Source organism: Gekko japonicus, unplaced genomic scaffold, assembly GCF_001447785.1.
Source record: "Gekko japonicus isolate JY-2015 unplaced genomic scaffold, Gekko_japonicus_V1.1 scaffold505, whole genome shotgun sequence".
NCBI classification, from domain to species: Eukaryota; Metazoa; Chordata; class Lepidosauria; order Squamata; family Gekkonidae; genus Gekko; species Gekko japonicus.
Window position 1 is genome coordinate 632778 of NW_015169788.1, and position 11113 is coordinate 643890.

An 11113-nucleotide genomic window follows, 5' to 3' on the forward strand; every position below is an offset into this window, starting at 1 on the left:
TCTGGGACCTACTCCATTCCAAGTACATCCCTGAAGAGAAGAGGAAAGAGATCCTGCACCTGTACAGGACTGGCATTCTCACCATTGACCAGGTGGAAACCGTGGTCACCGGCATCATAAGCAGAACAGAGGAGGAGAATAGTGGCCAATCTGGATTGGTCTCAAATCAACCTAAAGAGACAAAAACATTAACAAAAAGTCAAAAAGTTTCTTTTGGTCACTCCCTCTCTTTGGAAAACACGTTACGATCTGAGAGCACTGCGGTGCCAGCTGGTGATTTCCAAGGGCAGATGGTGTCTTGTTGGGATCTTCTGTTCTCTCGGTACATCTCAGACGTCAAGAGACAGGAGCTTCTAAGCCAATTCAGAGGGGGTGCTCTCTCTGTTCAGGAACTGATCAGCACGCTCACCAATATCATCACAGACGCAGAAAGGCACAATCTGTCATCCAGGCTGGGCAGCCGTCCATTGGGTGTATCAGAGGGAAGGGACGATTCCTACGCCCAGCAGCAGCAGCAGCAACTGAAAAAATCTTTGCGGACCACTATGGTCCATGTGACCAGTGGACAATTTAAAGGGCAAAAGGTGTGTGTGCTGGATCTTCTGTTTTCCAAATACGTCGCTCAGGATAAAAGGCAAGAACTGCTCGAGCTGTACAGGGCAGGGACATTACCCATTCAAGATATGGTTATGATGGTTACCACCATGATTGAAGAGGCCGAATGCAAACCTGGGAAGGTGGATATAAAGAGAAAAATGGGCAGTAACAAAGGGACATTGCCTTGGACAGAGAAGGGTGCTGACTCGTAAGTCATGGGACATTGGCACCTGGATGCTCAGTCCTCAGTGGTTACTTCCACTCCCATGAGCATTAGAGCCTCCTGCAACCCTGTACAGATTGTGGACTCGTTTTCCTCGCAGGAGGGAAGTGATTATTCCCTGCTAGTCTCTTCTGAGAGCACCGGCAACCCTCTCATGTTCTCTCCATCCTCTGATAATCACCTGGGACTCTGGCTTCTTTCAAGCATTTAGCCTGGACACCAGATCATCCGTCCCCGAAGATGTTTGCTCAGCCATCCCTCTCCCTCGCTGGGCAGGTCTCTGTGCTTCCCCTTCCACTCCAAGGGTGTGATGGATCACAAGGCTCATAAAAGTAACTGCTGCGGGTCTCAGCCGGGCAATGTTGGCTTGCTCTGAAAACAACATGAAGGAAGCAATCCGTTTTGTGATCTTAGCGCCCACCCCCACCTAATCTGGGGGCATGCTCTCCCTTCCAGCTGAAGACCTGACCGCTGTGCGAGGCACACAAGACCGTGTCTCTTGCAGGGCTACGTGATTCCCACCCACCCCCGTCCGTTTACTGGCCGGCCTTCTCCTTTCCTAGCAGATGCCCTTGAACTGGCGCTTGTGGGGTCTTGGCAGGACCGGAAACACAAAGGAAACCTTGGCTTTCTCCCTCCTTGCACTTTGGTCCTTACGCCTCTTATTACAGGCCGGACCTCTGCGCTGCAGCGAATGGACTGATGTTCAGCCCGGGAGGGCCCCTCTAATGCCTTCCGTTCCATGCGGAAGGTGAGCGAGGTCACCTGGCTGGTAACAGCGCCACCCTGGCCTGGAGCGGCATTTGACTGCATCCCTACTGGTAGAGGCTGCTTTGGTCAACTCTGCTAATAATAGCAATAATAAACCTTGACGTGTTTACAGGATTCTCCCTGGAATTGGGGTTGATGTCTGACTGATCTGTTCAGCTCCAGACCTCCTCTCTGTGTGTATTCGGTGTTGTCCAGTCGCTTCCCACGTATGTCCCCCCACAAGCGGAGGGCCCCGGTGGCTTCCTTGAATGAAAACAAGCCAGAGGCGTTCCATTCCCACAGGTGGAATAATAGCCACAGAAGCCGCCTTCTTAGAGGCACTGACAGGGCCGAGGGGCTTTCTTCCCCTGCTCCCAACATTTGCCCCTGACAATAGCTAGGAATTCTGGGAAACCAGCTCTACCCTCTGTACATGGCCGACAGGGAAGAGCTGCTGGCTCCACCTAGGGATGCCAGCCTCCAGGTGGGACCTGGGGATCCCCCAGAAATACAGCTCATCTCCAGATGAGATCCGTTCCCCTGGAGAAAATGGCAACTTTGAAAGGTGGACTCTCCATGGCATGGCACCCCTCTGAGGTCCCCGTCCTCCCCAGGCTCCACCCCCCAAATCTCCAGGAGTTTCCCAACCTGGATCTGGCAACCCTGCCCCCCCACCCCCCACTAGCAGCCAGGGAGGACCTCAGAACCCTGGCTCCACCCCCCACATCTGTTGTCATCAGCATAGAAAGGGGGGGGCCTGCATCATCGCTGCTTAGAGGTTCCCGGGAGTCATACCGGTCTACAAACACACACACCCCACACACCAAAAAACACACACACACCAGAAAACCAAAAAGCCATGTAAGGCCTGTTATTGAAACCAACCAAAATTACACAGGACAGCCAGCCCTTGGACTGGAGAAAGGGGGAGGAAAGACCAGAGCGGCTGTGTCAGAGGTCATCACGGCATCTGCCCGGACCAAAGCCATGTGGGTTGGGAGCTGTACTAAGGAGAGGAACTGGGCGAGACTGCGTGGGAAAGCTGGCTGGATCCAACCCAGGGTGCAAGCTTTCAGGTTCCCCAGAACTCTTCATCAAGTGGGTGTTGAAAGCAGCTGCAAAAGGGTGTGTGTGGGGGAATACGCAGATGCTCTTGAGGCCCTCTGGCTGCTCCTGTTCAGAATGTCCTACACACTTCAATGATATAGAGTTGGTACCAGGTTGTGCTTTGGGCCTCTTGAAAAGAAGTGAGACTGTGGCCGGACGTGCCTGCTCTGGCCTGCAGGCCCCGTTTCTCCCCTGCCCTAGGTGGCCCCCACCTCCCTGGAGGGGCTTTCCCTTTACTCTCAAGCAGCCGCTGCCACCACCCGATCAATATAGGGATTTCCTACTGAGGGGATCAGGACCCTCAGCTCCCCTTCCAAGTTCAGAGGCCTTGCCTCAGTCTCTCCCGCTAGCCCAGCCCCTGGCTACCACGGGGACAGTCTACTGCTTTGTGCGCCCCTGGGGGAATAGCCGCTTGCCAACCCCCTCCCTGGAGCTCCTTTTAGAATAGCGTGTCCAAAACGGTTGGAGGTCTACGTGGTACAGAGAACCGCTCCTCACATCAACAGTTTAAAACATTTATTAAAAAGAAAATGTTTACAAGCATACTTTCAGCACAGCACCAGGTTTAAGCAAGGGAAACAAAAGAAATTGGTAAGAGACGCAAATCCTCTGTACCTTCCTCTACACATACCCTATCTGATGGTAAAATCTATGACAGACTCTTTAGCTTACCTGTTCTAGTTTTCTAGAGAGTTGCCATTACCTTCAGGCTTGCTCCGGGGCTTCTGGCCAGCCGCAAGGGCAACATGGCTGCCTCAGGAGTTAAGAGTCCTGCGTCCTGTCAGGAGAGCAGCATCCCAGAGGAAAGAGAGCAACTTCCTCTTGCAGGGAAGCTTCCTTCACTCTGTGTCTCCGCCCACTTGCCCATGTCACGCCAGGTCAAATAAGCACTTCCTTCAGCTCATTCCTGGGGACTGTCTCTGGGGTTGTTCCAGCCAAATGCCCTCCAAACTCTATTTCTTTCTTGGGGAAGGGGGGAGAAGGGGGAAGAACTGTCCCATTGTCTTTCCTGCTAGATTCATTAGCAGTTCTAAAAAGATAGCTAAGGTGAGCAGTGAGAGCCAGAGAACCGGGTTTGATTCCCCACTCCTCCTCCACTTGCACCTGGCTGGATGACCTTGGGCAAGCTGTAGTTCTGACAAGAGCTGTTCTTGAAAAAAAGAGCAGTTTCTGTCAAGAGCTCTCTCAGCCCCACCCGCCTCCCAGGATGCCAGGGAACCCGCCAAGTGGAGGCTTGCTGGTTGCCAGCCTCCCTCTGGGAGAAAATGCATTTCTCCACAGAGACAACACTGCCATCCACTGTACATATAAAAAACAGCAGTTAATGAAATAACTTTTCAACACCAGGCAGATGACACAGGTGGCTTAAAAAGATGAGGACAGATTGGGGTGGGGGTGGGGGGAACAGAACAATGCTGAGCACTTCACCTCAGGCACCCGGCAAATCAATGGAAGCCAAACCGGACAATACGTATAATCTGCTAGGGCCCTTCATAGATCGTTTTCCTCCTCCTGAAGAATCCCTCTAGGTACCTGTTCACTTCGGGGACGGCCACAGTAGGGAGAGGATCCACGCTGCTGGGCTGGCCCAGGGGAAAGGGCCACATAGGGGACCGTCAAGGGCAGGGAGCTCGGACGACCTCAGGGGCCGCCTGTGCGGGTGGCCCATCTCTGAGCTTGGGGTCTGGCCCTCGCAGGGCTCGTCGTGTGCCAAGGCTGGGCAAGAGAGGAGACAAAGAATGGCTCCCCTGCGGGCTGCTGCAAGACCCCAAGAGCCCCGGCAATATTGAGACACAGCCCAGGGCTGAATTCCTGCAGCCGGAGGCAGAGGAAGATCAGAGATCTGAGGGCTGAATGGGGCCTGCGACTGGAACTCCTGATGCGATATGGGTTGTGCCTGCAGTTCTGGGGGTGCCCCCCCCAACACACACACACACGGAGTATGTTCTTGACTGAAAATGGCCCAGTGCCTGTTCCCATTCTAAATCACCCCCCTGGTATACTATGAAATGTAGGGGGATGAAGTGGGGACTCAGATGACTTGATTGAGTTTGGTGGTGTACTTGTGACAAAGCTGCAAGAACAACTTGTAGGACGTTTATGAAATTCTATGAGGTGGCGGCAAAGGCTGCAAAAAAGGAATTTTATTCAGCCTCCATCGCATCTCCTAGCTCTTGCCCAGCACAATAATGGCCCCGGTCATACAGGCCGGAAAATGGGGGGGGGGGGGGAGTGTGGCTGTTTTCCCCGGAGGAAAATAACGTGCGGTTGCGCAATCAGACATCCCTTCGAGGTCCCATGGAGGTCTTGTGTTTAGGGGGCAGGTGCCGATCACACGATGATCCTGCAGCGTGGCAAAGAAGCGGTGCGGCACAATCAGCAATCGCTAGGCGCCGCTTCCGTGGCAAACGGGATGGATTTTTTTTAAAAAACTGAAGTTTGTGCATACACATGACTGAGCAATCGTATCTGCACATCTGAAGGCAGGTGGTGGGCTTACCGGAGAGGGCGACAGATGTTTCCGGACCCCAACAGAGCTCCGAGGCATAGCCAATGGAGGGGGAGGGGGCCCCCTCGTCACAGCCGCTCTAACCGCCCGCGTGACAGTGGCCATAGCGACCCTCCAGAGGCGGCAAGCCTGGCTGCAGTGGGAGGGGGCCTCTTTGTGCGCATGCGCCGTTGGGCGCTTGTGCGCATCCTGTGGAGACTTGAAAAAAAAACCTGTTCGCGACGGGACATGGGCGGGCGCCGGATGCCACATGATTCCACCAGAAAAGCGATCAGGCGCCCGCCCTTGCCCCGCGGTTTCCGGAAACTAGTACCTCGGAGGTACTAGTTTTTTACGGCGTATCTTCGGCGGGAAGCCTCGGGTTCGGCACGGGAGCTCTATGGTTCCCAGATGTGGTGGTGTGATCGCGCCCGGAAAATCCGCCTATCTTCCATCTCTGTAGCGTGGCTAATGTTCCGTGTGACCTCAGCCTGTGTAGGGTAATTAGATCGTTAACAACTGAACTGTAGTAAGGCCCTTTTGCCAACACCAACAGCCATACCCCCTTGTCACCATCTTAACATGGCCTATTGGGATCACCATGTAATGTTATACCGCCTCCAGCACTTTATTTGTTATGTACTTGAGTTTTATGATGTTTCATCTGTGTTTTAATGTATTTAAACTTTTAATGTAAGCCGCCCTGAGCCTGCCTGGCAGAGAGGGTGGGTTATAAATCAAATTAATTAATTAAATAAATAAATAAAACTTTTCTTACAGAGAGAACCCAAAGAACTAGTAATTTTACCATTAGTAATTTGACCATAATGCAGAGTGCAGGGGGTTGGACTAGATGACCTGCAAGGTCCCTTCCAACTCTAACATTCTATGATTCCATGATTAGCTGTGAGGCATTTGTGAGTTTATTTGTGGATAAAGTCTTGGCGCTCCACCACAGCCTCCAGCCAATGTTGATACAGTAATTATCAACTGTACAGTAAGCTGACTTTGAATTCAGTATTCAACAGCTTCAGCCGGCTCACTTCTCGATCCCATCAACAGAGTAAGTTCATGGCCTATTCTCACCATCTGTCAAAGCACAATATAGGAGAATGTTTACTTTCATGCGCTGGGACATTCTTCCTCTAGCGATTACAGAGGGAAAGTATAAGAAAATCCCGTTTGAGGAACATATATGCCCCTGCTGTAACGAAGGCATTGAAAATTCAGAACATGTTATGTTCAACTGTAAGCCCTATAATAATTTCTGTAAATCACTTATGCTTCCCAAGTCCTTACCTCTCACTAGTAGGCAAAGAGTTTGTACTATGAAAAATCCCCTTGTGAACAGGCACTCAGAGGTAACATATCAAGTGGCTAGATATGGATGGCTTGCTTTAAGAATTAGAAAATCTCTCCTTGTATATAATTGTGAAGTGGGGTGGCACTTTCTGAACATTCCACACGCTCCTAAATCAGTTGGCTCCATGATGTGTCACTCATAAGCTGTCCCTATCCACTGGCTGCGTTGCCTGAGTCCTGCCTCCAACATTCTAAACAGTTTGCTGTTCCTTTCCCCCCCATAGCCAGTCGGAACACAGAGGTCGTTTGCATATGTGGCCTGATTGGCCTTTGCCTCTAACTTTCTAAACAGTTTGCTGTTGCTGTTGGGAGTCATTGAATGTGTCCTTTCCTTAAATGGTCACTGGAGTTGCCAATCTCCCTGTGGGGCCTGGAGAACTCCCAGAAATCACCATGTTCCCCAGCCACAGCACATCATTTCCCCTACAGAAAATTTCCCAGGTATTACAACTTATCTCCAGATGACCAAGATCAGTTCTCCGGGAGACAATGACTGCTTTGGGCAGTGGACTCTATGGGTCCCTCCCCACCCCAAACCCTGTCCTCCCCAGGCTCTACCCCTCAAATCTACAGGTTGCATAACCACAAATCAACATAAGTCAGGGGTGGAGGGAACCATACCTGCTACCATAAGGCTGACCTCCCATACTACCCACTTGGGGCAGCAAAATGACTTGAGACAGCGGTGCCTTATAGCTAACCAGAAGGAAATAAACATGGCTTGCCTCCCTCTATCTCCCCCTTCCCTCTGCCCCCCCACCAGCCCCAGCCGAGACACTCACTTGGAGCTTCCATCTAGAGCTCGTTGTATTTCTTCCCACAACGGACCTTACTCCTAGTCTATAATAACACAGCAAGTTAAATGTCAATCATCTCACTGTTACCTGTCTCTTAAGAATTTTAAAATGTATTTTATTGCTGTTTTAAGCTTCTTTTACCTTTATTCACAGGTGTTCTTACTATCTATTTATTTTGTTGTGTTTTAAATGTTAATTGCTGGCCTCAGCCGTAAATAAAACTGAAACTATTATTTATGAATGTTTTACTCTTTGTTGCCCACCGCCCTGTGTACTCAGGGAAAGGCGGTTTACACATTCAAGTTATAGATTAGCAGATGATCTGGGGTGGTGGGGGCCAGAGTGCTCTGGGGCCCTGGACTGAGTTCCAGATGAGGCTGGGGCACAGGAGATCTCCTGGCCCACGTGGTCCCCCCCCTGCACCCAGCGATCCCCCCCCCTGCCACTAGCCAGGAGCCGCTGGGACTTGCAGGCTCTTAAACAATAATGATAACACAAGACACTTAGTACAGTGAACAAACAAGCGCTGTATAAATAACGCAGACCATGAAGATCAAAATCCGGAGTCTTCGTCAAGTACTTGTGAAACTACTTGTGAACTTATGTATTCTATGCATGGACTTGCACATTTTATGATGTAATCTTGCTTTACTGATATATGTGGTCCCTTGTTATTGTTATTAGTTCTGCTTTTGTTCCAATATAATTTCCCTTTGCATGACCTTTGTGGACTCCGTGGTCTGCGTTATTGATACAGGGCCTGTTTGTTTACTGGCAGGCTCCTGCCAGCAGAGGGCTCTGCTCTCCCACACAAAAAGCTCACCACGCGGAAACGGACCTTTTCCGCTCTTAAGGTGCCGGCAGCCGCCTTCCCTGTCGCCTCGCTCTCCCCTGCCTGGATGCTGCAGGCAGCTCTCCTGGGGGACCAGAGGGCCGTGTTTCCCCCGCCCCTGCCTGAGCCACACACGCCTGCAGGCCCGGGGGCCCTGGCCCAGCCCGGGATCCTTCCTTGCTCCCAGTGGGTCTCCCTGGTGCCACTCTGCCTTGGAGTGTGTGTCCCTTGATGGACCGTCTCCCTGGCTCTCAGGGGTGGCTTCCCATGAGGTCTGCATGGCAGTGCACACCCACCCGTCTGCCCGGGAGCCCCGGGAGCCAAGCCAAAGCCCGGGGCCACGTCGAGGGGTGTGTGCGGCTCCCACCCCGCCCGCTGGCAGTGCAGGCCCCAGAGATGAGGCCTGCCTCCTCCAGCACTGCTTGAGGCTGGGGACGTTCCCAGGAGACCCTGCTGCAGTGGTGCCCTGGGGTCCTCCTGGTTGGGTGGCCCCAAGCAATCCCTTGGGTGGCTCCGGAACACGACCGGCACCAAGCCAGAGCGAGAGAGAGAGCAGGGGAGCCCCGGACCACTCAAAGGACGCACACCCACCCACCCACCCACCCCTGGTTCCTAAAGACAATACAATCCATACAGTCATTACGAATGGATTATAAAATTAGACGGTAAAGCAAAAATAATAGCTTAATAATACAAGAAACAAACCACTAAAACAAGATTAAGTAAACTTGACACAATGGAATAATAACAGTTTAAGACACAGCACAGACAGTGGAAGAAAATCAGACTACAAAACTAGAAAGCAATGCAAAAATAGCATGATATATACAATAAACAGTGAAAACTGTCTAAAAACTCTTACCGGCCTTAAAACTAACTAACTAAAACTCTCTTCCCTTTATAAAGATGCCCTCCTGAACAATTCATTTTTTAAAAAGTCTGCAGAAGGAAAGAAGTGCAGGAACTTTCCTGACCTGTCAGGCAGGCCATTCCGCAAGCTGGGAGCGACTACGGAGAACGTTTGGGTATGGGAAGCAGGTAAATCTTACCCTTTTGCAAGGTGGCCTCTTCAAAAGGTTTTGCTAAGATGAATCAAGAAAGGCGGTCATGCAGATATGAGGGTCATGAAAGGCTGTTTAGGCTATCACCAGTAGTTTGAAATGAACTTGGAAACTGATTGTTAACCAGTAGAGCAACTATAGAATAAGTGAAATTTGCATACTCCAACTGGTGTCAAGTCCCAGCTGATTTATGGTGACCCTGTAGGGTTTTCAAGGCAAGAGATGAACAGAAGTGGTTTGCCATTGCCTGCCTCCCCATAGCAACCCTGGACTTCCTTGGTGGTCTCCCATCCAAGTACTAACAAGGGCTAACCCTGCTTAGCTTCCAAGATCTGATGAGATCAGGCTAGCCTAGGTAATACAGGTCAGGGCATACTTCACCCAGCTTCTAGTAATAACTACAAGTGGGGTTTCTATGTTGTCTTCAAGGACAGAGTCACATAGAGTGCATGATGTGCACAGAACACAACTATTTACATGATGTTTGTACTCAGTTATGCTCCCATTTCACTCCAGTGTTCTGCTCCACTGATTTCTTCTTCATTGGAAAACCAAACCTAAGGTCACAAAGATCAAAAGTCTGGTGAAGAACAATACATATTTTACAAAAGATGCTCTGAATGCATGGGATGGCTGAGAATAAACTGAGTTACAAATCAGGTTATTTATCCATCATATAAAGAAGTACTTAGTTTTCTGTGTTTTACTGACTGCAAACAGTTGCATCTGCGGAGGAGTAGGGAATACCTCCTTCACTCCCTCCCTCCCTCCCTCCCTCTGTGTGTAAAGTGCTGTCTTTTGCAGCCGACGTCTGCTGAGGACCCCCCCCCTTCCCAGGCCAGAGGTGTTGAGAGGCGGTTTGCCCTGCCCGGCCTCCGTGCCAGGAGGGCCCTGGGATTTGCTGGAGGTCTCCCATTCAAGGGTTCACACCGGGGCTGACCCTGATGAGCTTCCGACCGAGATCCAACGGAGTTCGGGCTCGCCTGGGCCATATGCTGCTGCTGCTGCTGCTGCTCAGAGGTCCCCAGGAGCAGAGGGGTCTTTCCCACGGACCAGAGCCTTCTGCTAGGGTGACTCGGGGGGGGGGCATGACTTCCGCTCTGAGGCTCCGTCAAAGTCCTGAGGCAGGTCCTGGATCTCTGAGATACGGGGGGATGGTGGCCTTGGGGCAGTGCCAAAGGACTACTGTGCAGGGGACCGGGTGTGCCCTGAGAGGGAGGGGTGAGTGAGTTGCTGTGGAGTGCTGTTGATCGCAAGCCCTGCCCCCTATTGTGCTCGGCTCTGCTGTGCTGGGCAGGAAGGGGCCTTTTGAACCCTTGTGGCTCTTAGCCTGTGGGTCTTGCTTGGAGGCCTTGTAAGAACCTGAGTAGAGGGCTGCTACTGAGTTCTGGGGAGAGAACTGCTGGTAAGGTAGCCATTTAGTCAGTCTCAAAGTTTTAAGGTACATCACCATAACAAGAGTTTACGTAGGACTTTGAGGGAAGTTCCTGAGGCTGTAGAAGATAGATTTGCTCCTAGGGAGATGGATAATGAAGGATCTATGCCAGTGACATGCCAGGGTTGCGCCATGATCATTTTTCTGCCTTGCCAGGAAATGCATTATACATACTGCAAGTGAAAGCTTATAAGAATGCTTGAGGAGAAGGTGGGAGAACTCGAGGCACAAATCTGTACAATGAGGAACATCAGGAAGGCAGAAAGCTTTTTAAACTTTGTGGCTCTTTACTTTTAAAAAAAGCCCCGCAATCCAGGCTTGGGTGGGTTTGTCCTCAGGCCCAGATCGTCTCCTCTTGTACCCATTTTCTCTTCTAATTTCCCCCTGCCTCCCTGGAAACTGTGCTGCGTGTCCAAGGGAAGACATCCTGGGGTGGGGTGGGGTGGGGTGGGGTGGGGTGG

The 11113-nt window shown here is 51.3% G+C and overlaps 1 protein-coding gene across 1 annotated transcript in view; it reads left to right on the forward strand.

The window, feature by feature from the left end:
* Positions 1-11113, forward strand: part of EPPK1 (epiplakin 1) — a 36386-nt gene that overhangs the window by 17988 nt on the left and 7285 nt on the right. Inside the window, 1 exon segment of the mRNA XM_015416962.1 lies at positions 390-805. Within this exon segment, the coding sequence (XP_015272448.1) occupies positions 390-805 (416 nt within the window).